Here is a 27,956-nt window from a genome sequence, read left to right on the forward strand (position 1 = left end):
AATAAAATAAAAGAATCATTGTCATCCTCATCAACATCATTTAGTATGTGGTGGGATGTGTGCCACAGTGTGCACATGGAGATCAGAGGACAACTTTTGTGGAGACAGTTCTCTCTTTCCACTGTTACCTGGATTCTGGGGATCGAACACAGGTCAACTTTCATGGCAAGCACCTTTACCTGCTGAACCAAGTCACCATCCCCAATAGATGTTTCAAAAACAATAGTATGCCCATACCTTCCTGTGAAGGCATTGAGAGCCAAGGAGCCTGGGAACCTGAGGTGGGGTCGCTTAAGACCACTGGAAATATCAGATGTTTACATTACGATTCATAACAGTAGCAAAATCACAGTTATGAAGTAGCAATAAAAATAATTTTATGGTTGGGGTCACCACAACATGAGGAACTGTAGTCAAAGGTCGCAGCATTAGGAAGGTTGAGAACCACTGCTCTAGAACTTCTAAGATTAATTTCTTTTCTGGGCCGTGTATGTTTCCTTTACTTCCTGAGTCTTATGATCCTCCCTCCAGAAGAGAATATTTTAATTCAAATAAAGTTGCTACATAACATCAGGGATTGTCTTAGAGTCATGGAGTAAAGAATTTCCCAAGTCGACTTCTGACCTCATTTCCAGTAGGAAAAAGAGGAAAGGGCCAGTAAAGATAGGAAAATCAGAGTCTACTAGTCTACTCTGGAGAGTCAGGGACCAGTTCTGTTTAAATTCTACTAATTCCCAGTCTAAGACACATATGAACCCGGTGAAAAGGCCTGCAGAATAGCTTGCTAAGGTGCTGATGCTCTGATCTGTTTGTGCACAGACTCCAGCTAGTTGAAGGAGCCTTTCGGCAGCCTTTCAGGGTCCAGAGGGCGGGTCCTGAATCATTAGCAAATGAGAGGCGCTAGAGCTGTGCAAATCATCCAATCCTTCGTCTGTAGGAGGAGGAGCCCCGCCTTAAGCAGAGGTGCGGGCCTTTTTTACATCGCCATTATCCTTACCCAGTGTATGCAGCTCAAATACTCCAGGGACGAAACCTCTGCCGCGCTGTGAACCTGCTTGGGTCCTTGTTACTTTGAGGAGGACCATAGACAACCCGGAGGCTGGAAATGGTAGGTGTTGGGTCGAGTGCCGGAGGCTGGAAGCACAGTATAGTCAGGTCACCAGCGTCCTTAGGCTCCTCCTCCCCCGAGGCTACAGAGCCCTTAGTGCTGTCCCTGGGCCGGGCGGGGCTCTACACGGGTCCTTGCCCGGTTCTTCTCTTGTGGCCCAGAGGGTGAAGGGAGACTACTTCTTTGTGGGTTCTGCTCGGAGGAAGCCAGGCTCCCGCACTCTCTGCGTTCTGCTCAGAGAAGATCAGATTGGCCTGAAGTTGTTTAACATGCAAAGCAGGGACTCCTGACCACAGCCCCGTGTTCTCCATATGGGTTTTCCTAGATGTTTCAGTCTGTGTCTTTCTGGATTGAACATTGCGGACCAACATGAGTACCATCTGCTTATGGCCTTATTGCTGACGTCCTGAGATGGTACAGACCATAGCACTGCCACAAAAAGGAATAGGGTGCAGGTTGATATGGGGAGGTTGCTCAAAAGGATGAAAATAGAGCAGTCATCTACCACTCCTGAGCATATAGATATCTGTATTCTATAACAGAGTTACTTTCAGATTCTTGTTTATTACTGCTTTATGCACAATAACAAGGAAATAATTCAACAAATTAAATGGGTTAAAAAGTGAGGTATACATCCCATTATGACATATAATTTTATTCAGCCAAAAAGGAAAATGAAAATTTTTAGTACAAATGGATGGATCTGGAAATTATTATATTGAGGCATCCCAGACTCCAGCAAATACCACATTTCTCACCCATATTTGGACTCTAACTTCAAGTTTTTATAAATGTGTTTGTATGTGGGAGTGAGCATAGGTACAGGTTCTGAAATGAGAGAGAAGACCATGGCAGGTCGGGGTGAGGAAGCAGATGAAGCGGTTCACAGAATCCATGAGACATGAAGGTGGAAAGGGGACTGGGCCATTTTACCCATCCACACCTGCTCTTGCCCAGCTTTATCAACTCAATGAATGACACCACAAACTATAAGGGGAACCCTATCTAATTCCAGTCACTACCTCATTTTGATTTTACTGGGGAATGATGGTGCAGAAGAGAAAAGTGAGGGAAGAGAATCAATCAAAACAAAATGTGTATGAAAATGTCATTATAATATCCGTCACTCTGTGCACTAATTTACAAAAAAAAGGAATGCATTGAGTTCAGGAAAGGCTTAGTCACATTAGCTTTTGTGGCAGATCCACGAGAGGTAACCCATTAACTCATGCATTGCCGTGGGATATCTTTCTGTATGCTGTGACTATGTGTTGCTCTGATTGGTTGATAAATAAAGCTGTTTGGCCAATGGTGAGGCAGAATAAGGTTAGGCGGTACATTCCAACTGGAGAGACAGGAAGAAGAAAGGTAGATGGGAGAGAGACGCCAGCATCACCAGCACCGCCAGGAGAAGCAAGATGTGAAAATGCCGATAAGCCACGGCTATGTGGCAACTTAGAGATGAGTAGAATTGGGTCAAGTTATAAGAGCTGCCTAGCAAGAAGCCTGCCATAGACCATGCAATTGGTAATTAATATTAAGCCTCTGAATGATTATTTTATAAACGGCTGTGGGACCTTGGGGCCGGATGAGACCAGAGAAACTATCGGGCTACAATGCATGAAATGAACCTAGTAGTTCATTAATGGGGGCTGCGTTGAAATCCTCTAGAGAAGTTTCACCTTGCCCCTCCTTTTGAATAAAAACTATTCCTACGTTATTTATTACTTTAGTCTTTGTGCTGGCTCATCTTATGTCAATTGGACAAACAAAGTAGACTTCTCTGAAAGGAAGGAACTTGGCCGGAGAAAAATGCCTCCTTAGGATCCAGCTGTAAGGCATTTCTTAATTAGTGATTAGTTGGGGAGGGCCCAGCCCATTGTGTGAGGTGCCATCTCTGGGATGGTGGTCCAGGGTTCTAGAAGAAAGCAGGCTGAGCAAGCCATGTGAAACAAGCCAGTGAGCAGCACCCCTCCATGGCCTCTTCATCAGCTCCTGTCTCCAGGTTCCTGCTCTGTTTGAGTTCCTGCTGTCACTTCCTTCAGTGATGAACAGCAACGTGGAAGTGTAAACCACGCAAACCCGTTCCCCCCGCAACTTGCTTTTTGGTCATGGTGTTTTGTCAAAGCAATAGAAACCTTAACTAAGACAGTCTGCATATGTGTGTGTGTATATGTGTAGGCATGTGCATGCCATGACATGTGTAGAGGTCAGAGGACAACTTGCCAATGTTGGTTCTTTCCTTCTATCTTGTGAGTCTGAGCGATTGAACCTATGTCCTCAGGTTCGGTAGTAGGTGCTTTATGTCCAGTGAGTCATCTGCCCTGCTTAAGTCTCACCTCTTTTTGTTTGTTTGTTTGTTTGTTTGTTTGTTGTTTTTTGAGACAACTTTCTTTCTCTGTGTAACAGCCTTGGTGGTCCTGGAACTCATTCTGAAGACCAGTCTGGCCTGGAACTCACAGAGATCCACCTGCCTCTGCCTCCTGAGTGCTGAGATTAAAGGCATGCGCTACCACCACCAGGTTTGGTCCCACCTCTTAAAATTTCCTAGTGGGTGTTAAATTTCCAGCTTAGTTTCACAGGGGAGAAGATATATTCAAACCACAGCAAGAGACCTGTAAGTTAAATCCCCAAATTTCCATGTATCTTTCCACATGTCCAAACACCACCTTCCTAATTTAAAGCAAAAACATTTGATTCACATTCCTTACTATAGTTGTCATTTTTTTATAAGCCAGGAAATAAGTCCATCTTTTAAATGGGAGGAGAGCAGATGCCTGACACACTCATGGAAAACGTCTTTGTGCCTCTTTTAGTTCCCATAGCTACAGACATATATCTTTATCTTTATGTGTATAGATGTTTTGACTGCATGCATGTCTCTTGTCCTGTGAATATGTGGTGCCAGTGGAGGCCAGAGAGGGCATCAGATCCCCTGCAACTGGAGCTGCAGATGATTGTCAGCCACCTGGTACATCCTCCGGAAGAACAGCCAGGACTCATAACTGCTGGGCATCTCTCCAGCTCTAACTATAGACATCTTATCAGAATGCCTTTGGGTTGAGGTTCTGTCTTGAAAATTTTATGGGCTGATATATCTTCAATATAACTTCCTGTTCTTTTTCTAGCCCTAGGTTTTAGAATTGTCAAACAGTGGTGACCCAAGATGCCAATAGTGTCCAAGTTTTTTGGAGTGAATATCTGTGAATATTAGCATAGAGATACAGGACCTTTCAGGTGTTCATTGAATGCACTGGGAATAGGAGAAACCTTGTACACCCTTGTGACCTTACAGCTTCCTTTTCCTAACAGAAGTTTGATTTTTTTTTTTGATACTTGTAGGTGGTCCACTAGTTAGATATTAAGAAGACAGGTAGAAATGATTCTACCTTCTAAGTTCTCTCATATTTCTGAAGGGAGAAAAACAATCTCAGAGGACAAGAAAATTGACCACATTAAAGGCAATGCCAGACTCTGGCCAGCCCAGTTTATATTGGGCACACAGAACTCAATCAGGAGTGTACAACCTTTAAATATTGCAACATAATGTTGTCATCTCTGCAGTTCATGTTTTAGAACTGCACAAGCATAGCAGCAACAAAAATCTCCATGTTTTAGGTGAGTTTCCATTTGGTGTTACATTCAGAGCCCTCCTTGGTTGCATATGGCCATATGTGGCCTGGGAGACACACGTTGGATGCCTGGTAGTGATGGACATTGAATACTGCAGTGAACAGGATGGATGGGGTCAGGAGCATCCTAGGTAATATTGTGACTTCTCTTAAAACCCTAGTCAGACTGGGCTTGATGATGAATGCCTGTGATCTCCGTGTGTGGGAGGTGGAGGTGGGGCACCAGAAGGTCAACACTAGTCTGAGATGCATGATATTCTGTTCTTAGCAAATAAACAAAAACAAAACGCCAAAACTTGAGTCAGACATGCCTGACTTCTAATCCAAAATTGACCCGGCCTTAATTTGTTTCATCTTAACAGTCCATTAAGCCCTTTTCTTTCTTCCCACCCACCTTCCTTTCTTTCTTGGATTGATTATTTTTTCTTTTTTTTCAAGACAGGGTTTTTTTTTTGTGTAGTTTTAGAGCCTGTCCTGGAACTAGCTCTGTAGACCAGGCTGGCGTCGAACTCACAGAGATCTGCCTGCCTCTGCCTACTGAGTGCTGGGATTAAAGTTGTGTGCCACCACCGCCCAGCATTTGGATTGATTTTTTTCTTTGTTTATCTATTTGAAACAAAAATCTTGCTCTGTAGCCTAGGCTGGCATAGAATTCACTCTGGAGCTCAGGTTGGCCTTGAACTTATAACATCTTCTGCTTCCACCGCCAGAGTGCTGAAATTACAGCCCCATCACACCTGCCTTCTTCAATTTTCTTTCTTTTCTTTTTTTGGTTTTTCAAGACCAGGCTTCTCTGTGTAGCTCTGGCTGTCCTGGAATTCTCTCTGTAGACCAGGCTGGCCTGGAACTCACAGAGATCCACCTGCCTCTGCCTCCCAAGTGCTGGGATTACAGGCTTGCACCACCACTGCCTGGTTAGCTTCTTCAGTTTTCATAACAACTTCAAACATAAGTTCCAAAGAGACACTTGGATTTTAGGGGAACATTTAAATAGCTAAGTTTATGTTACATTTGTTAATTTATTATTGTTGTTGTTGTTATTATGCACCTCATTCTTTTTTGTGTTTTAAGTATGTTATTGATTTTTTGAGAACTTCCTACATGCATATAGTATATATGGATCATCACTCTCTACTCTTCCCCATAACTCCTCTCAGATCTGCTCTCAACCCTCCCAACTTCTACCTTTGTATTTGTCCTCTTTTTTTTTTTTGATAACCTATTTGATTCCAATTTAGTGGCCTTTTAACTAATAGATATGGGACAACCCACTGGAGAGTAGTTAACTTACTAGGAGCTACATTCTTTTTTTTTACATTTTATTTTATTTATTATTTTTTCATTTTACATATCAACCACAGTTCTCCCTCTCTCCCCTTCTCCCAATCCCCCCACCTCTCCCGGACCCCATCCTCCATCCACTCCTCATAGGGGGTAAGGCCTTCCTTGGGTAGTTAACACAGGCTGGCATACCAAGCTGGGGTAGGTTAAAGCCCCTCCTCACTGGATCAATGCTGAGCAAGGAATCCTACCATAGGGAATGGACTCTAAAAGCCAGTTCATGTACCTGGGATAAGTCCTGGTCTCCCTGCCAGGGGCCCCACAAATAGATCAAACCACACAACTGCTACCCATATTCAAAAGGCCTAGTTCAGTCCCATGCAGGCTTCCCAGCTATCAGTTCAGAGTCCGTGAGCTCCCACTAGCTTGGGTCAGCTGTCTTCGTGGTTTTCTCCATCATGATTTTGACCCATCCTTTCTCCTATAGTCCCTCCTTCCTCTCTTCAACTGATCTCCAGGAGCTCGGCCAAGTGCTTGGCTGGGTCTCTGCATCTGCTTCCATGAGTCTCTGGATGTAGGTTCTATGATGAAAATTAGGGTAGTCACCAATCTGACTACAAGGGAAGGCTAGTTCAGGCACCCTCTCCATTATTGCTAGGAGTCTTAGTTGGGGTCATCATTGTGGGTTCCTGGGGATTTCCCTAGCACCAGCTTCCTCCCTAACCCCGTAATGGCTCCCTCTGTCAAGATAGCTCTTTCATTTAGGAGCTATGTTCTTAAAAAAAAAATTTTCCTTCTTCAGAAGCCATCAACTATCAATAACTCCTCATCTAGGGGTAACAGCCAATGAACACTTCCTGTCTCCATGTCAGAATGTTGATTGCTTGATCCTGGACAGATGTTGTGCAGGCAACCACAGCTGCTGTGAGTTCATGAATGCAGTGGTCTGTTGTGTCCAGAGGACACTGTTTTACTCTGGTCTTCTCCTAGTTCTGGCTCTTAGGACTTTTAGCTCTTCTTCATGGTAGTCCTTAAGCCATACTGGGGAGAGGAGTTGTAATGATATGCTGTAGGCATCCTGTTTGTGGCTGAGTGTTCTGCAGACACTTATTCTTGGTATCTTCACCAGTTGTGAGTTTCTGCACTCAACTGATAGTCACTGAACAGAGAGACTTCTCTAATGATATCTGAGAGATTCACTAATGTATGGGAATAGAGGTATAAATTTAGAGGGAGTTTTGTACGGTCATATCATCCTTTTTATGTATTTAAATGTATGTGTGTGTATCTGTACGTGTGTGTGTGTGTGTGTGTGTGTGTGTGTGTGTGTGTGTGTGTGTGTGTGTGTACACATGCACACACTCATACCACAGTGTGCATGTGAAGTCAGAGGAACTAGCAGGAGTTGGCTTTGCCATTGTATGATGTGGGCTTCAGGGCACCCAGGATTGATCGTAGGTCATCAGGTTTAGTAGTGGCAAGCACCCAGACCCACTGAACTACTTCACCAGCTCTCATTTGTTTTTTTCAATTTACCTGTTTTTTTCTTGTCATAGTATATTACATTTCTTGGTCTTTTTTTTTTTTTTTTTTTTTTTTTTTAGGGTGACTTCAAATGGAGTTTTAGGACTTAGCCTTCAGAATGCTACTGGAAATAAAAACCTTAGAAACAAGTAAAATTGGGGCCTGGAGAGATGGCTCAGCAGTTAAGAGCACTGACTGCTCTTCCAAAGGACCGGGTTCAATTTCCAGTGCCAATATGGTAGCTTACAATTGTCTGTAACTCCAGTTCCAGGGGCCCTGACATCTTCATACAGACATACATGCAGGCAAAACATCAATGCACAGAAATAAAAAGAAACTACACACACACACACACACACACACACACACACACACACACACACGATCAAAATGTTAAAAAAAAAAATAAGTCGGGTGGCGGTGGTGTAAGCCTTTAATCCCAGCACTTGGGAGGCAGAGCCAGGCAGATCTCTGTGAGTTCGAGGCCAGCGTGGTCTACAGAGCGAGATCCAGGACAGGCACCAAAACTACATAGAGAAACCCTATCTCGGAAAAAAAAAGCAAAAAAAAAAAAAAATTAGGGAAAATTATTTTTCGATGATGGTCAAGCGGGTAAATATATTTTTGGATGACAGTGAGGTAGATGTAATGGTGAATTACAAAAGTTTCTAAAACATTCTAGGGTAAGACACTTGGATGCTAACTAATTTCTCCCTTTTGATGCCTGGTTTTGCAGGTAGTATAGACAAGCCTTTATCATTAATACATTTAAAAATTAATACATATATCATTAATACATAAAAATACATAAAAAATAAATTGTTAAATTTATTATTGTCCTTTTAATGTGTATGAACGTTTTGGCTGTGTATATGTCTGTGCACCTGATGACCTTGGAGGCTAGAACATGGCATTGCAGTTCCTAGAACTGGAGTTACAAATTTTTGTGAGCTGCTATATAGATGATGGGAATTGAACCTGGGTTTTCCAGAACAGCAGTCGGTGTCCTTAACCACTGAGCTGTCACTCCAGCCCCTATTGTTAATAATTTGTAATAAATTAATTAATTGAGACAGGGTTTCTCTATGTTAGTAGTTCTCAACCTGTGAGTTACAACCTCTTTTGGGGGTTGAATGATCCTTTCACAGGAGTTCATTCAGACCATCAGAAAACACAGATATTTACATTATGATTCATAACACTAGCAAAATTACAGTTATGAAGTGGCAATGAAAACAATTTTATGGTTGAAGGTCACCACAACATGAGGAATTGTATTAAAGGGTCACAGCATTAGGAAGGTTGAGAACCACTGCTCTGTGTAGCCTTGGTTGAGCTCACTATGCGAATTCCAATTATTACCAATTATTAGGGTCTTGATCAGGTGTTTCTAAGTTGTAGGCCTCTTACTCAAAGATTTGAAATAAAGTCTCACACAGAGTGCAAAAGCAGTAAGGTAACTTTATTCTAAGCAAAGACCATAGTACCATTTTGTTACATTGTCTAGAGGGACAGACAGCAGGCCACCTGAATGAAAAAGTAAGTAGAAGTTTGGGGCTTCCTTTTATACAGTTTAAGAGAAGGAGGAGTTTGGTTGTGAATGGGTGTAGTGAGGACAGATCCCTGCTTTGGTTGACAGGCTTAGATGAGGTGGATCTTTGCCCACTGTGCATGTCTCTTTTCACGGTGTGTCGAACTTTAATAATGTACATACCCAACTATGCATAGGTGGAAGATGGGAAGTAGAAGATTCTCCCTAAAAGTTCACTCAGAAGACACAGTTTGCCTTACTGCCCATGTACCAAAAATCAGATTAGGCCAGACTGGACCCATGGTTCTTAGATGTATTCAAGAGTGTTTGAATAGAAATGGCTCTTGAGGATTGCTGAAGATAACTTGTTTCCATCATTTAAAGCAGGTATATCTATGTATCTCAATGTAGATAGAGGCCCCAGGCTAACAGGCTATTCAGTACATTGTTTGATGAGCTGTTAGAGTATGTACAGGTAATGAGTTCAGCTTGTCATGTTCATCATTAGAGGAAGTGTATGTACATGGCCCCAACAGAATAGAGTCCCAGGTTGCTAAACTACCCTATGCTTGCCTGCCTCAGGATGACCTCAAACTTGTGATCTTTCTGTCTTTGCCTCCAGAATATTAGTAGAACAAGTACACACAACCATGAGAAATTTTTAAAAGGACTGACATCTTTATTGTCTAGAAGAAATAGGTATTTGTGCTTTACTTCTATATTTTTGAGAGGGTATTTTCTGTGTAGCCAAGGCTCATCTGGAATTTGATTTGTGGACCAACTTGCCCTCAGTCTTGTGGCAGTCATCCCGTTTCTGCATCCTGAGTGCTAGTGTTAGAGGAGTTTGCTACCGTGGCTGGTGTACTTGTTAAGCAACAATTTGTTTGTCTTACAATTTCCCATACATACATATATATACATATATATATATACATATATATGTATATGTATGTATGTATATAAACACAGAATCTGAGATTCAATTTTACTGAAATCTTCAAACACTACATATTTTCTCTCTTACGTAATTGCCTAGGGCTGAGGAGATGGCTCCGTGAGTAAATCACTTGCCATGCAAGTGTTGGGACCTAAGTTTGAATCCTCAGAACTTGTTTAAATTCCAGATGTGGTAGTGCACACCTGTACTCCCAGTGTTCCTGTGATGAGATGAGAGGTGGAGACAGGAGAATCCTCTGAAGCTGTTGGGCCAGCTGACCTGGGCATGCACAACAGTGACCGATAGAGATCTTACCTCAAACAAAGTGGAAGGTGAACATCTGAGGTCCTTCTCTGACACACACAGAAAAAGTGGGCCAGTGAGATGGCTAAGTGGGTAAAGGTGCTTGTAGACAAGCTCGATGACTTAATGCGTTCATCCCTGGAATCCACATGATGGAGAGAATTGACTTCTCACAGGAAGAGGACCCCTTGGTAGTGAAACACTGGAGAACTAGGATTCATATACATGTGCCCGTAGGTTGGAATGCAAGGGAGAAGTGTCTATTTTTCTGAGGTTGTACTTGTTATTCCAAGAGCTGTATCTACACATTGTCTTCCCCTCTCTCCTCTTTTTCCTCCTCTTCATTTTCTGTAAAAGATTTGCTTTTATTCATGTGTGCATATGTGTGGGTATGTGCTCAAGAATGTAGGTGCTGAGAACTGAACTTTGGTCCTCTAGAAGAGCAGAAAGTTCTTAATCAATGGAGTTCTTTCTCCAGCCCATACACATTGGTTTTGTTTTGTTTTTAAATGTTGACCGGGGTAGGGCCTGATTTTATCTGAATGTATGGAAATAGCAGTCTGCAAGGTCTTTAGGTCTGGTATATCATGGGTTAGGCAGTTAAAGCCTTTACTGCCTAGGAAAGAACAAGAAAAGGAGGCAAAATCAGACCTTAGACTAGAGAGTATTATCCCTTGAGATCAGCCCATTCTCGGGCTGTCAATAAAGAAGGGCTGTGTGCTGGCTCAGGCAGAGGGTGGATCAAAATCCCAGCTTCTGAAGGAGAGCTTTAAGGAAAGTCTCTTTAATGAGTTTCCCAAGCCCGGTATGTTGGAACCTGCTTGTAATCTGAAGCAGGAGCATTGTCATAGGGTCATCCTGCATTAGACAATTCTCCAGGCTAGTCTTTACCTGATTCACCCCCTGACTCCCTCCAAAAAAGTGTGATCTGCTACTAATCAGTTAAACTTTTCATATTTTTTTAAGGCAAAAATTGGTAATCTGGAAAGTGTGTGTCTGGCCCTGGCCCAGTCTTAGCTTTGAAAAAGAGACATCATCTAAAAAGGCATGGTATTTGGTTGTACTAGGTTGTTTCTTGGGAATAGAAATAGATTGGCTGGCTAAGAGTTTATAAGAATTGTAAGTAATATTAAGTAATATTTAGCATCTCCGACTGTTTATTTTCAAATATAGTGAGGTGCCAGTTAGAATATAATTTGTGGAAATTGGGAGTCTTTAAGGTAGACTGAAAGGATATAACTCAGTTGGCAGAGTACTTGTCTAGTATGCATGAAGCCCTGGATTGGATGAGTGGTACCACATAGAAGCACTGAGTGTGGTGCTGCAGGCCTGTCATCCCAGTACTCTGGGGGTGGAGTGCAGAAGGATCAGAAGTTCAAGAACTACCTAGCAAGTTTGAGGCTGTGGTGATGAACACCATGCTGCCAAGCCTGAGGACCTGAGTTCAATCCCAGATACCCACATGGTGGAAGGCAAGAACTAACTCCTAGTTGTACTTTGACCTCCACACATGCTTGTGCCACATGCTCCCCCTCTGTGCAAATAAACAAATAAATAAATGTTCCTCCCTCCACTACAATTAGAAAGTCTATGGAGGATAGTCTGGGAGACACTTTGAGAACCTACTGCAGGTAAGAGTTTTAGAGTTTGATGGTTTTTAAAGTATATAATAAAATTTAAAAATTAGTTGCCTTTGTCCTTGTTTCAACTACAGAGAACTCAAAACCCTTAGAATTTCTGGAGCAGTAGGAGTATCTGAATGTTTACCATAAGCTCCTTTCATGTACTATCTGAATTCATGCTAATGAGGTTATTCACTGCCATCTGTCTATAATGTCTGGAAAAATAGATGGGGCATAGAAGAACAAATGGATGCTTTGGCTTGGCATCTGTGGTAGAGATGTGTGTTGGTACTGAGCCCTCAGTCCTTCAGGACTTGGCTAACACTGGGTATAGTCAGAATTGAACTGTAGTACACCTAGTATTTGAATGTTGATTGGTGTTCAGCAGAAACCAGACATTTTGTTCACAAGTGATGCTAGCAAAAGACCCAGTAACTTAGGACTTTCAATTGACTCTGAGACTATTCCAATTTCCTTTCTGGTTGCTGTGATAAAAAGACCCTGAAAAATGCAACTTAAAAGGGAAAAGTTTTTTGTTTGTTTTTAAGGACGTCATCATAAAAGTAGAACAGAAGTCCACTCTAACACATGCATATGGAAAGACATGTACTAGAGTTCATATACTACACTTCCCTTATTATGTTATTTTCTTTGTATTGAGGATTGAACCCATAGCCCCACACATGATGTCAGTGCTTCACTGAGATGCATCCCCAGCCTCAAAGGGTTTTCTTTTGTTTGACTAGATAAAGGTTTTGTTTTGATGTACTAAAGGTCTGCTTTGGGAAACAACTTTATGTAAGAGATGATTTTTTGGGGGGAGAACAGTGAGCTCTTGCTAACAATATTCTCATTATTTCATGAGTCCTTTGACATTTTCCAGGAAGAGCTGGTATGTTTTCCTATTTGCATAGAGAATTCATAAGTTTTTTTGTTTTGTTTTGTTTTTAGTATTTAATACAGGGTTGACAGTTGAGATATTAGATACAGACTTACTAAAGTTGTTAACCTGCGCATTTACAGAACATGCCCTTGTTTTCCTTCATACAAAGTGGCCTCAAGAAGGGTTAAGCATTCTCTTTCTGAGGAGATCTTTAGGGATTCAAAATCTGGAGATTATTTTGTCATCAGATAGGCTCCTTCTGATAGGTATGTCAAAAACTTGCAAATATCTAGAGAAAACATCAATTAAAATATATTTTTAGCCTGAGCAGGAGTAGCAGGCTGATTTTCCTGGGCTCATCCAGTCCATTCCAGTATCAGGCACCAGATCCTGCAAAAGGTTTGAATTGGTGCTCGAGAATTTCTAAGAAGGCTGGTAAGATGGCTTTGTGGGTGAAGACACCAGCCTCCAAGTAGGCTGACTCACATTGTGAAAAGATAACCAGCTTCCAGACCTTTATATAAACACCTTAGCATATAAACCAGAATAAACCAATAGATAATAGGTATTTTTGGCGTTGTTTGTTTTTGTTTTTGAGACAAGTGTAGCTAGAGTTTTCCTGCCTAGCCACAGTCAGGACAAATCTCTGTCACCCGCCAGTCCCACAGCCGCTCAGATCCAACCAAGTAAACACAGAGACTTATATTGCTTACAACTGTATGGCCATGGCAGGCTTCTGCTAACTGTTCTTACATCTTAATTTAATCCACTTCTATAAATCTATACCTTGCCACGTGGCTCGTGGCTTACCGGCGTCTTCATATGCTGCTTTTTATGGCGGCGGCTGGCAGTGTCTCCTCCCACCCTCCTGTTCTCTCAATTCTCCTCTCTGTTAGTCCCGCCTATACTTCCTGCCTGGCTACTGGCCAATCAGTGTTTTATTTATTGACCAATTAGAAAAATTTGACATACAGACCATCCTACAGCAGACAAAGTTCCTCTGTATAGTCCTGGCTGTCCTGGAACTCACTCTGTAGACCAGGCTGGCCCAGAACTCCAAGATCCATCTGCCTCTGCCTTCTGAGTGCTGGATTAGAGGCATACATCACTACCACCCAGCTCAAATAAATATTGAAAGAACAATGCAGCAGGCTCAGTTTATAGTTACTAGGGTTATATAGCAATACAGTGGGTGCACACCCATATGTTATAGAACATACAAAGAGAAATTTTGGCCAATATACCATATTCTCTGTTTATCATGAAATTATCTAGAGTTTCATATTTTTGTATAATGCTATAGTCAGTTATTTTTCTGGGCCTGCATTTAGGAATGGAACAGGAAGACCAGAACGTTGAAACTGACTACAGAAGTTCCCAGTATTTGGCTGTTGCTGTCACTTTATGGTTCCAATCTAATGTGAGAATTTCTGTGTGGAGGTTGCCAGCATCATGTGACTTAAGATCTGATTTTAGATCACCAATGTTGTTACTTACCCTTCTCTTAGAAATATGTGGCATATTTTAGGAGTCTGTGACCTTTGAGGATGTGGCTGTAAAGTTCAGTATGGAAGAGTGGGCACTGCTGAGTCCTTCTCAAAAGAAGCTCTACAGAGATGTGATGCAGGAAACATTCAGGAACTTGGCTGCCATAGGTAAGAATGAGGTCGCCTTATTATGTAATCAAGTACATCCTGTTCATCAGTGCACATTCACACGTTGTGGAATTTACAAGGGGAAATTTTGGCCAATATACCAGATTATATCATGAAATTATCTAGAGTTTCATACTTTTGTATAATGCTATAGTAAGTCAGTTATTTTTCTGGGCCTGCATTTAGGAATGGAACAGGAAGACCAGAACTTTGAAAAAGACTACAGAAGTTCCCAGAGAAATCCAAAGTAAGTTGCCCTCAAAAAATGAAGCAATATTCATCTTTGAATGAGAAGGATTTTTAAAAACAAACCAAATGATATAGATGGTCCAATCCCCAATTAATGGACCTTCAGAAAACTGTCTCTATAAATGCACATAGGTTTGACTATCTATATTTAGAAAATCCCTGAACTCAACATATTTTTATATTTTAGATGCTCATAGCATGAAAATGTTGCTTTAAGGGATACTTATTTGTTACTATTATCTTTTTAAAGGCTTATTTTTAAGTTACATATATATGCATAGGTGTGTGCATGTGACTGTTGGTGTCCACAGAAACCCGAATTGTCAGTTCACCCTGGATCTGGAGTTACAGGTGGTTGTGAGCAGTCTGACATGGGTGCTAAGAGCTGAACTCAGGTCCTATGGGGGAGCAGTATTTGTTCTCAACTCCTGAGCTCTCCCTCTAGCCTCTTAATTATTGTTTTGGAGATAGGGTCTTGTATTGCCTAAGCTAGCCTCAAACTGGTTATGACCCTGAACTTGGCCTTAGCCCCTGATCCTCCAGCCTTCACCTCCCAAGTGTTGGCATCATAGACTTGCCTTACCACTGGGGCACAGTTTGATATTCTGTCTCAAAAGACCTATGCACCTTAAAAAAAAACAGACGCCGGGCGGTGGTGGCGCACGCCTTTAATCCCAGCACTCGGGAAGCAGAGCCAGGCGGATCTCTGTGAGTTCGAGGCCAGCCTGGGCTACCAAGTGAGTTCCAGGAAAGGCGCAAAGCTACACAGAGAAACCCTGTCTCGAAAAACCAAAAAAAAAAAAAAAAAAAAAAAAAAGACAAAAATCAAAACAATAGGAAAAAGTAAAACTTTCTAGGAATACCACTATGATAACGACCTCAAGCCACACTGTACAATGTTCATCTGGTTGTGTTTAAAACTTCTTAAAATTGCCGGGCGGTGGTGGCGCACGCCTTTAATCCCAGCACTCGGGAGGCAGAGCCAGGCGGATCTCTGTGAGTTCGAGGCCAGCCTGGACTACCAAGTGAGTTCCAGGAAAGGCGCAAAGCTACACAGAGAAACCCTGTCTCGAAAAACCAAAAAAAAAAAAAAAAAAAAAAACTTCTTAAAATTGTTATTTTGTTGGAAAATAATAATAAAACCTTGTTTTTTCAGAAGTCAAATGGGAAAGAGTCTTTATGAACATAATGAAGATAATCAATGTGTAGAAAATTTCAGCTGGATTCTAGATCCTACTCTATATAAAGATAATCCTCTTAGGTTCAAGCCATGTGAAAGGCATATGTGTAGAAATGTTCTCAATGGTCATTCATCCTTAAATGTGCCTATCACAGTTCAATTTGGACACAAACCATATGAGTATCAGAAATATGCAAAGCAGCTGTATGAATGTAAGGAATGTACAAACAACTCCAGCTTCCCCCAGTGCCTTCTGATGCATACGAGAACTCAAACTGAAGAGAAACTTTATGAAAGTAAACAATGTGGAAAAACTTTTAGTGATAATCCCTCCCAGATACTTGAAAGAATCCATGCTTCAAAGAAACCAGATGTATGCAAACAGTATAGGAAAGAATTCAGGAACAATGTTACCAAAAGACAAATGGTAACATGCAAGGGTGATGGTCCGTGTAAGTGTAAGAAATGTACTAAAGATTTTGCCTATTCCACTTCACTTTTTATGCATTCAAGTTCTCATATTGGAGAGAAGGTATATGTGCGTAAACAATGTAATAAAGACTTTCCTAATCCTGCTTACCTTGAATGCCATGAAAAGGTGCATCGTGAAGAAAGACCCTATGTTTGTAAGTACTGTAAGAAAACATTTACTCGTTCTGGTTCCTTGAGATGTCATGAAAGAATTCATACTGGAGAGAAACCATATGCATGTAAGCAATGTGGGAAAGCCTTTACTACACACACTTCTCTCCGATGCCATGAGAAGATTCACACCGGAGAAAAACCTTATGAATGTAAACAATGTGGAAAATCTTTCATGCTCTACAGATATTTGCAAAGACATGAACGAATTCACAGTGGACAGAAACCTTATGAATGTAAGCAATGTGGTAAAGCTTTTTATGTTCACAGTGTTCTTCGATATCATGAAAGGATCCACAGTGGAGAGAAACCTTATGATTGTAAGCATTGTGGGAAAGCATTCACTCATTCCAATTATTTGAGATGCCATGAAAGGATTCACAGTGAAGAAAAGCCCTATGTATGTAAACAATGTGGTAAAGCCTTCACTACACACAATTCCCTTCATCACCATGAAAGGACTCACATTGGAGAGAAACCCTATGTATGTAAGCAATGTGATAAAGCTTTCAGAACACAGAATTCCCTTTATCATCATGAAAGGACCCATACTGGAGAGAAACCCTATGGATGTAAACAATGTGGTAAAGCTTTTACATTGTGCAGGTCCTTACAAAGACATGAACGAATTCATAGTGGGGAGAAATCGTGTGGATGTAAGCACTGTGGGAAACTCTTTTCATGTTTGAGTGAGGTTCAAAGGCTATGAACAGACTCACACTGGAATAAAGTCTTATATATGTAAACAATGTGGGAAAGCCTTCTCTAAAAATAGTTACCTTCAGTATCATGAAAAGATTCATAGTGGAGAGAAACCTTGTGTATGTAAGCAGTGTGGAAAAGTGTTCACTTTTTACAGTTCTCTTCAACGCCATGAAAGAACTCACAATGGAGAGAAACCTTATGTATGTAAGCCATGTGGGAAAGCATTTACTTTTTCCAGTTCCCTTCAACGTCATGAAAGGATTCACAGTGGAGAGAAACCCTATATATGTAGGCACTGTGGGAAAGCCTTTCCTTCTTTGAATCAGGTTCAGAGACATGAGCAAACACACAGTACAGTTAAACCCTTTGTATGTAATCAGTGTAGTAAAGCCTTTACTCTACATAGTTCCCTTCGGGACCATGAGAGGGTCCATAGTGGAGAGAAACCATATATATGCAAGCAATGTGGTAAAGCCTTCACTTATCACAGTTCCCTTTGGTACCACGGAAAGATTCATAGTGGAGAGAAACCTTATATATGTAAGCAATGTGGAAAAGCATTCTTGCAGTGCAGTTCCTTGCAAAGACATGAGCGAATTCACTCTGAAGTGAAACCCTGTGCAGAAGAGTGTGATCCTGTTAACTAGAGAAGCCCTAGAACACTAAAGAGTTTAGATGGCCATTTTTGTGGGAGTGTGGAAGGTCAAAATGCCAATAGAAATGCAGAAAATAAAGAATTCTCATTAGGTTTCAGAAAAGAATGAGTGCTTTATTGGGAAATGGACTAGAAACTATGCATATTACATTTTGACAAATAATCTGGTTTTATTCTGCCCATGTCTAAAGAATTTGAGGTTTAATTAAAGGACATTTTACTAGATCAAGGCAATTTGAAGACAGTGTAGTATTCAGTGTGTCATGGTTATTGCTCACCACTCTTACCTAGGTTTGCAGAGAGATGGAGAGGAAGAGAGAGAGATGTAAAAAATGTCTAGTTTGTTGAGAAAATCATAAGTGAATTTAATGCTGCACAAAAGGAATGCATGGTGGGGGGCTGTGATTGTTAAAAAGATTAGCACAGCTAAGAATAAAGCATGCATTTTGCACTGGGACAATAGGAAGGATACATTGAGGGCATAGTCCTCCCATTGAAGACTCTAGCTTGTAAGTGTATAAAATTGTTTGAAAGGAGAGACTGAAGTGATCTCTTGTTCAAAATAATTGCCTAGGGAAGTATTTTTTTCCTGGTTCAACCGCTAAGACACATGGGCTATTTCAGTTTCACTTGAAGGGGGCCAGTCTACATCTCCAGCCAGCATCAAAACTTGACAGCATCCTTCATGCAAAATGCAAGACTAGACCTGAGTTATGGTAGCTTGCTCCAAGCCCACTAAGGCCAGATGATATGTGTCACATTTAGATTCCCTGCAAGGAAAGCAATGTGTAGCACATTCAAATTTTATGAAAGGATGTCCTGAGAGGCCGCCTTTCATTGTTGTGAATTTAATGCTGTGAAGCTGTGAAGGTGAGCCTTGTGTTACAGCAGAGATTCTAGGAAATGCCAGGACCATGCTTAGTCTGTTAAGGAGGTAGGGAGTAGAACCAGTCTAGTGCAATGGTTGCTGCAGGGTACAGAAATGGAGGAGTGGGTTTATAGAAGGCTAATGGAGCTCAGATGATATCAACAATAGCTCTAGATGCTGACAAATATCTTCAGGATTTGGTGATTGTGTTTCTGGGTTTTGGCCTTGCTTTTGGCACAGTCTTTCTCTGCTATATTCTCAGTTCTCCCTTTTGGAATGGAAATGTTTATTACATAGCATTGTCTATTCAGCTTTGTAACCTCTTTTGATTTTCTAAGGGCTCACAGTTCCAAGATTGCCTTGAGTCTAAAAAAAAAAGTGTTTGGACTTTGGACCATACAGTGTTTAAAGTACTAAGACTGTGGGCACTTTTGAAGTTGGAATGGATTATTTTTGCTTTATGAGACGGCCACAAACCTTTGAGGACCAGGGATAGAACAGTATGATGAAAAAGGATGGTTCTGGGCATCAGCTTTAGAGGTAGACTTGATGATGGCTAATTTTTTTTGTCAACCTGGCTGGATTTATAATCACCTAAGAAACAAACAAACAAAAACAAACACTTATGGCACATCCAGAGAGATGTAACTGATAAGGGAAGACCCACCACTTTGGGTCTCATCTCATGGCTTGGGGCCCAGACTGAATAAATACTGAGAAAGGAGTAAACTAACAGAGCACCAGCATTTGTCTTCCAGCTCACCACCATGCCTTCCCTGTTAAAATGAACCATTTTTTAAAGATAAGATAAACATTTATGTAAGTTGTTTTTGTATGGTATTTTGTCATGACATCAAGAAGAATAACTTTTACACCCTGTGAATACTATCAATATGGACATCCTTTATCATGAAATGATTTGTTCATAGTCTAAAGAAACCCCCCTCTATCCTGCAAACTATGCAAGAAAGCCTTCTAGTTTTTGAATTTGTTTGATTAAACTCACACTGGAGAAAACCATATGGGCACAAGCAATGTGGCATATCTGTCTTGCTGTGATTTCTTTCAAAGATGTATAAGCAGCCACACTTGAAGGTATCCTTCAGTGTAGAGTGTGGAAAGTTCCCGTTATCACAAGTCCATTCTAGCAAACTTGACAGTGATTAATGAAGAAAATGTGTATTAGTGTAACATGTGGAAGGACGTCTCAATTCAGAAATTTCAAAAAATGGGTTTGGTGGAATGGGTCAGTGAGTAAAGGTCTTTGCTGCCAAGCCCGATGACATGAGTTGATTCCCAGAAGGAGAGAACCAACTCTTCCAAGTTGTCCTCTGACCTCCATACACACAGTGTTGTATGTGCATCCCACCCCCTTTCCACATAAAGATAAATATATTAATTAATTAAAGAAAACCCTTAAAAATACCACACTCTGATTGGGAAATGTGCATTAGAATAATGTACAGAAGTCTTCAGCTGGTCTACATGTTTGAGTACATGCTGGATCAAACTCTTGGAAATGGGAAAAAGAAAACTTGGTTATAATAAAGAGGTTCAAAATCCTGTGAAGTTTCTTCATGCAGTCCACTTCTAGAAACAAGCAAGCAGTATAAAATGTGATGTAAAATAATTTGTGTAGAATTCTCCAGAAATTAGAAAACCTGATGGAAGATGTTCTGAGAGTTATAAATATGTTTATCAGTTGCTGGTTGTTGAGTCCCATTTATTATTTATTTTTTAAAACAATTTAAAAATTTGATATCTATGGGTGTTTTGCCTGCATGTGTGTTTGTGCACCACATGTATACAGTGCCTGTGGAGCCCAAAAGAAGCCATCGTGTCTCCTGCAACTGGAATTACAGATGGTTCTCGGGCACCATGTGGGTGATAGACACTGAGCCCTGGTCCTCTGGAAAAGCAGCAAATACTCATAACCATTGAGTCATCTCTCCAGCCCCTAAAAATAAAATAATTTTACATTTGGTGAGGTGGCTAGCTTCCTGGTGACCTGAATGGGATCCCCATGACTCATGTGGCAAAAGGAGAGAACTAACTCATGAAAGTTGTCCTCTGACCTCAACTCTAATGCCATGGCACCAGAATGCATACATACACACATGAAATAAAGAAATGCAACCTTTTTTAATTTAAGGACTCATTCTTTTGTTGTCATTTTGTTTTTTTGAGGTAGAGTTTCTCTCCATAGCCCTGGCTGGCTTGGAACTTGCTCTGTAAACTAGACAGGCCTTGAACTCAGAGATCTGCCTACTTCTGCTTCTGCCTTCCAAATGTGGGATTCAAGGTGTGTACTACCACGACCCTTCTTATGACTCAGAAGTAGATCTTTGGACAACGTATTTTTAAATACACCCCTGAAAGTACATATTGGAGTGAAATAATCATCTAAGGTTAATTATGAACTTAGTTGGTAGTATGCTCTGTTATTTCTATATTTATTGATTTATTTATTAAAATGTTTTTATTTGTATGTGTATGTGCACATGTGTAGGTGGGTGCCAGTGGAAGCAATAAGAGGGCACTGGATCCTTTGGACCTGGACTCACAGGTGTGTGTGTGTGTGTGCCACCATTTTTGTGTGCTGTAATCTAAACTCTGGTTCTCAGGATTGAGCAGCAAGTGTTGTTAACCAATAATCAGTCTCTCCATCCCCTATTTCTTTTTGGAACAGTATCTTACTAAATAACCCAGGCTGCTCTTTAGCTCATGATGATCCTCCTCCTTCAATGTCCTGGGGGTAGTGTATTTTGTGTATGTATGTGTGTGTGTGTGTGTGTGTGTGTGTGTGTGTGTGTGAGAGAGAGAGAGAGAGAGAGAGAGAGAGAGAGAGAGAGAGAGAGAGAGAGAGAGAGAGAGAGATGAACTTTCTTGATGGTATTTTAAGAGAGTAGGGATGTGGTTGATATATTGGGCACCCCAATAAACTTACCTGGGGGTCAGAGAACAGAACAGCCATAATATTAAACATAGAGGTTAGGCAGTGGTAGCACATGCCTTTAATCCTAGCATTTCAGAGGCAGAGATGCGTCTGCATCTCTGTGAGTTCAAAGCCACACTAGAAACAGCCAGGCATGGTGACTCACACCTTTAATCTCAGGAAGTGATGGCAGAAAGCAGAAAAATATAAGGTATGAGGACCAGGAACTAGCCTGGTTAAGCTTTTAGACTTTTGAGCAGTAGTTCAGCTGAGATTCATTTTGGATGAAGACTCAGAGGCTTCCAGTCTGAGGAAACAGGATCAGCTGAGGAATTGGCAAGGTGAGGTGGCTGTGACTTGTTCTGTTTCTCTGATCATTTAGTGTTCACCCCAATACCTGGCTCTGGGTTTGTTTTTATTAATAAGAACATTTAAGATTCGTGCTACATAGGGCTCCTTAAGCCCTCCTATTATTCTGGGGGTTTGGGACGGAACCTGTGAGGGAGATGCTCAGTATCAGGGACTGGGTTGGGAAAGGGACTGCTCAGCCATCAAATGTAGTAATATTACTTTTCTAATTTTGTTCTGTTACTTATTTTGATTTCTTTTGAGACAGGGTTTCATTTGACTAGCACATTACATGCGTGCACTACTGTACCTATGGCTACTTTTAAATTATGTTGAATTCATGTCTTCTCAATATTCCACTAGGCTTAATGTAGTTTTCAAATAATTGGGTCATTTAACAATGGGTGTTTTATGGGGCTGGTGAGATGGGTCAGTGGTTAAGAGCACTAGCTGCTCTTCCAGAAGACCCGTTTGGTTTCTAGCACTTATTTTGGTTGGCTCACAATTGCCAGATCCAGGGCATGAGACACCTTCTAGGGGTTTCTGTGGGCACCCACAAAATACATATGTATAAATAATAAATTTTAAAAATTTTGCTTGTTATTTTTATGTGTATGGTTTTCTTGGCTGCATGTGCCTGGTGCCCACAGAGGTCAAAGATGCTGTAGGTGCAGGGGTGTTTTGTAGATGTATCCATTGGGACTGGCTTCTGTAACTCTGCATTTTGATTGGTTGTAATTTTCTGTAATGGGTACATTCAAAATATAATTATCGACTGTACTGGCTTTGTTAAAGAAACTCTTGTTTCTGCTACTGTACTCCAGCATAGGTAGCCTGCAAACTTCTGGGATTTCTCCTATCCCACTTCCCATCTCATTGTAAAAGTGCTGGGAATACAGATGAACAGATTCAACCTATCCCATCAAACATTTTGAATAGGTTCCAGGGATCTGAACTCAGGCTATCGGGCTTGCATTGCTGTTTTGTGTTGATCAAGTAGTCCTGAGCATGGTTGAAATACTCACTGTGACTCCACTGGAGAAAACCGATTTTCCCTCTCCCAGGAGTAACAAAGGCAAATAGCTTCTTGGTTAGGAGTGAGACTTTGTGCCCATTTTTCCTTTTTCATGCTGGGGTTTTGTCTGGCTTGGATCTACACAGGTCTTTTGCATTCTGTCACATACTTTGTGAGTTCATATGTACATCAGCCCTGCACTGTTTGGAAGATGCTGTGTTCTTGGAGTCATCCACCACCTCTGACTTTTAAAAATCTTTTTGCCTCCTCTTCCAAATAGATCCCTGAGCCTTGAGGGGGAGGGCTTAATAATGACATTTCATTTAGGGGTGAGTTCTCCAAAGTCTCCAACTCTCTACACATTGTCCAGTTGTGGGTTTCTGAAAAAAAAAAAAAAAGTACAAAATCTTGCTTTTATACCTGCTGAGACCAAGAGCATTTGCTGCCTCATGGCACAAATGTAACTCTATCTTACAATGAGGTCTCGTTTCCTAATTTAGAGAAGTATTTTATACAAGCCTCCATATTCTTATTGCAGGAACTTCAGCTGTGAGAAAGATGAATGTGCCTTTCAGGATCCTCTACTCTAGCCCATCTACTCTAAACTCATCCCCAGAGGACAACTGATCCCTGTTCAACTTCCAGCTTCTCCATCAGCAGCCACCCCTTTGTTTAACAGCTCCGTCCTGGCCTCCTCTCTGCAATCTCTCATCTTCCTCTTTTTCATCTTCCTCTTCTGGAGCATTCTCCAATGCTCCCCCTCCCTATGCACAAGCATGTACACACATTCACCCAGGAATTTCATGAACTTTACATGGAACCTGGGGAATAATGAAAAAGTATCTTCTCTCTCAGAAAACACCCTTCCCCTTTGCAGGGTGCCTAATGGGGATCTTATCACCCGAGGGATATTCTTCTTTCTCATATCAGACCTATATGAAACACAATCCAAACCAGGGTTGTTCAGCTAGAATCTTTCCATCTTTATTGAGGAATTTCAAAGGCCTGACCCCTGACTCTGTAAACAAGACTGTGTTGTCCAGAGCTTCCTGATCAGAGATCCTTAGTAATTTACATGAGCCTATACAATTGGGGCTCAGGGAAGAGCCCTACAAATTCTAACTGAGCCTCTTTTTAAAGGTACAGATACTCTTTAGACCTCCATTTCCATTCTCTAATCTTGTCCCACCTGTTGTTAGGCCAAGACTTCTCCAAGAAGTCTTCAGAACCCTATGGGGGACCATACCCCACCCCCACATTTCCCCAGAGTACTCGAGTAGGAGCAGCAGGAAATATTAGTTAGAAGGATAGAGGGGAGAGAAACAGATAGAAAACACAGGATAGACTCAGGAGGGCCTGGATCCTAATACATCAGCCCCAACTGTTTCTGCCCTAGGGTATTTAAAGGAATGCCAAGGGGTGGAGCAAAAGACGTTCCCCCAGCACAGCCAAGTGCAGACCATCTCTGACACCTGCACTCAGGCCCATGGTCCAATTATCCTCTTTATGCAGACCTGCTGGGTAAAGCCACTAGGAAACCTAGAAATGGGCTTCAACAGAACCCACTCTTTTTATTGCCTGTCCGGCATTGGGGGACTATGCCATAGGAAGACTGGCAAACAAATTTCATCTGCATACTCATAGATCTTCAAGAAAGGGACTCAAACATGTATTAGTTCTAGTAGATGTTTCACTAGGTAAAGAAAGCCATTTGCTACTAAAACAGAAAAGGTCTCAGATGTAACCACTGTTGTCATAGAATATATTGTTCCTTGTATTGGGCTCCCTGTCCTTACAGTCTGATAAAGACATGGCTTTCATTTATATACCACTCATGGAGGAGGTAAAACTCTTAAAATTAAATATCTCCACATAGCCTGGCATCCTAATCTTCCAGGAAGGTTGAAAGGACTAATAAAACATTTTAGTGCAAATGGAGTCCATAAGAGGACCCAGATCCCCTGGAACTGGAGTTATAGGCAATTATGAGTGACTTGAAATGAGCAACAGGAACTGAACCTAGATTCTCCATAAGAGCAGCAAGTGCTCTAAAAATGCTGAGCCATCTCTCTATAGCTCTCTAATTTAACTCCTAAGAGATCTCTCAGTAAGCTCACACTGGAGACTTGACAGTCTTGACCCACTCTTCTCCCAACCGCAGTTTTAAAATCCCACATTATTCCCAAGTCTACAGTCTACCCCAGACCCTTTGAAGTCTTTTACAGTGTGTCCTTTCTCCAGAAAAACCTCTTTCTAGATCCAGAGACTCATTATCTGTCTTAGTTTGTCATTGCAATACATGATCAAGGCTATCATTGAGTACCAAGAGAAATACAGCTCCAAGCCTATGGCCACCTTTTGGGGACAACTTTCTCACATAAACAAAAGAAATTAAGTTAAAAGGCCATGTCTTAGTTACTTTTCACTTGCTGTGACAAAACACCATGGCCAAGATAATTTATAAAACAAAGCATTTAATTTGGAGCTCATGGTTCTAACAGGTTAGAGTCCATGACTCTCTGGTCAGGAAGTATGGCAGCAGGCAGGTAGGCATTGCACTGAGGCAATAGCTGAGAACTTACATCCTAATTCACAAGCAAAAGACAGAGAGAGCTAATAAGGATGGCACCAGCTTTTGAAACTTCAAAGCCCACCCCCAGTAGCACATTTTCTCCAACAAGGCCACACCTTCTAATCCTTCCCAAACAGTTCTACCAACTCAGGGCCAAGTATTTAAATATATAAGCCTATGGTACCATTCTCATTCAAACCACTACAGACCATTTGAAGCTTTCTGCACTTGAACTTATAAGTTTCCAATTGCTGTCAAATTGCAAGGCCAATCTTTATGGATTCATCTCTTCAGAGTTAAGACTGTTCTAGTCCCAGAAACATGAATGGCCTATTCCTATGAGTCTCCTGGAGACATCCATCATCTCTTTCAGTGAAACAAAGACTGCAAGCTATTCAGCTCCAGATGGTATGGTCTAAGGAATATCAGTCATTACCATCAACACCAACACCTTTGTTCTACCACTAAGGAACTCTTGACCTACAAGCAAATCATAGCCTTCAACATCTTAAGATAACCCTTCCTCCAAAATATGGGTCAAGATTCTTATGTCCTATGGTCCTAAAACCCCATGACAAACCCACAATGTCAACCAAGACCCCCTTCTCAGCTATGAGGCAATTCTAAAATAAAATGATCCTTTATTCCTTATCAAAAAGTTGACTTTGGTCATCTATTGGGTAAGGGGGAATATAGAGATAAAAAGGCAATAAATCAAAGCAAAAATTATCTACTTTAACAATCAGACCCTGACTGTTTGGCACCCAAATTAATGACATGTGATGTCTTATACAATTAGAATCCATGGTTTGCTTCAAATGGCTAGTTACAGGAAAAATGAAGTGTTGTAAAATTTATCACTTAAAAGATAATGAGTTGCTTGTTTCTCATCTGTTCAAATATATCCTACAGAAATGTCAAAAGGACCAGTCTCTTGTTCTCTCTTAGAATTTCCCATTGGGTTTCTGTTTCCTCCACAATGTATGTTCTTTAAAATTTTTATTATTTTTAATTATGTGTGTCACAATACGGGTGTGATCATATGAATATGAATACCCATAGAAGCCAGAGGTGTCAGATATCTTGAGGATGGAGTTAGCAGAAAGTTGTGAGTCATCTGATATGAATACTAGGAACTAAACTTGGGTCCTCTGCAAGACAGTATGTGCTCTTAACCACTAAGTCATCTCTCCAGCCTTCACAGTGTACATTCTTTATTAAAACTTTTATATCAATTATGGTCTGGTAAATACTTTTACCTTGTGACTTGGGCTCAACATTCCCAGCATGACAAGTATCAATGCTTCTTTGTAATTATGATGATTCTAAGTTAAAATTTGTACATAGGTTCTCAACTGTAGGGCTCAGGTCCTAGACTTGATGTGAAACTGATATGTAGTTCTGTCCTATAGTATCCATGCTTCCCCAAAAATCCTTTGTGGAAAGAATAATCCCTAGAGCAACAGACTAGTGATGTGGATCTTTTACAGGAGAGAGTGGTCTAGATCACAGGAGCTGTCACCTTATCTGCTCAATCCAGTAATAAAATGTCTTATAGGGATGAATTTATTCTCTCTTGCTCATCAACTTTCCAAATATGAAGATGTGGCAAGAACATCTTCACTAAGTACAGTTGTCCTGATCTTGGACATCCCTGAATTCAGAACTGTGAAGAGATCAATTTTTTTTTTTAAATAAAGTACCCAGCTTTGGGTTTTCTTTCTTTCTTTCTTTCTTTCTTTCTTTCTTTCTTTCTTTCTTTCTTTCTTTCTTTCTTTCTTTCTCTCGCTCTCTCGCTCTCTCACTCCTTCTCTCTTTCTTTCCTTCTTAACAAATGTTTATTTTTAAATATATGTATATTGTGTGGGGGGCGGGGAGGTGTCTTTGCTTGTGGGGTTTCCAGGGCTGAGGGAGTCCAGAAGGAGGCATTGGGTCTGCTAGAGCTGGAGATACCAGTGATTATGAGCTGCCTGACACAGGTGCTTGGAACTGAACTTGGGCCTTCTACAAGAGCAGTAAGTAATCTTAACCACTGTCTCTCCAGCCCTGCTCTCTGATTCTTGATTGCTGATGCAGTATGAACAGTTGTAGCAAGGTCTTGTTGCCATGACTTTTCTACCATGATGGATTGACACAAACTACACACACATAACTGGGGAGATGAGGAAGGAAAAAACAACAGATTCACATACAGAAAAACTGGAATAGGGTGGACCATGCACTCCAATGAAGATACACCAGCGGAGCTCAGAAACTTGGACCAGTTTATTTTATATAGCAGAATCAAGAATGGATTAACAATATACAGCTG

General features: G+C 41.1%; 1 protein-coding gene and 1 long non-coding RNA gene across 3 annotated transcripts in view; one reads left to right on the forward strand and one right to left on the reverse strand.

Moving 5' to 3' along the window:
- Nucleotides 1–1,103, reverse strand: part of LOC128115686 (uncharacterized) — a 32,020-nt gene extending 30,917 nt beyond the window's left edge. The window contains exon 1 of the long non-coding RNA XR_008220273.1: nucleotides 998–1,103. This is a non-coding gene — a long non-coding RNA (uncharacterized LOC128115686). The remainder of the gene's footprint in view (nucleotides 1–997) is intronic.
- Nucleotides 957–27,172, forward strand: LOC128115685 (zinc finger protein 709-like). 2 transcript variants are annotated; one of them, XM_052746666.1, is made up of 5 exons: nucleotides 957–1,108; nucleotides 14,350–14,476; nucleotides 14,663–14,723; nucleotides 21,285–21,341; nucleotides 23,612–27,172. In XM_052746666.1, the coding sequence occupies exons 1-5, from the start codon at nucleotides 1,106–1,108 to the stop codon at nucleotides 23,661–23,663; spliced, it is 300 nt and encodes a 99-aa protein (XP_052602626.1). In that variant the 5' UTR covers nucleotides 957–1,105; the 3' UTR covers nucleotides 23,664–27,172. The 2 variants fall into 2 exon arrangements, with proteins under 2 accessions (XP_052602626.1, XP_052602625.1); XM_052746665.1 differs by lacking the exons at nucleotides 21,285–21,341; nucleotides 23,612–27,172 and adding an exon at nucleotides 15,882–17,361.
- Nucleotides 27,173–27,956: the final 784 nt, after the last annotated feature.

Source organism: Peromyscus californicus, unplaced genomic scaffold (genome assembly GCF_007827085.1).
Source record: "Peromyscus californicus insignis strain IS unplaced genomic scaffold, ASM782708v3 Scaffold_1__1_contigs__length_55948999, whole genome shotgun sequence".
NCBI lineage: Eukaryota > Metazoa > Chordata > Mammalia > Rodentia > Cricetidae > Peromyscus > Peromyscus californicus.

Excerpts from the sequence above, each read along its gene's own strand:
- LOC128115685 (XM_052746665.1), top strand. Across the intron at positions 14,477-14,662 it reads CAGGAACTTGGCTGCCATAG|GAATGGAACAGGAAGACCAG; the intron begins GTAAGAATGAGG and ends GCCTGCATTTAG. Across the intron at positions 14,724-15,881 it reads AGTTCCCAGAGAAATCCAAA|AAGTCAAATGGGAAAGAGTC; the intron begins GTAAGTTGCCCT and ends TTGTTTTTTCAG.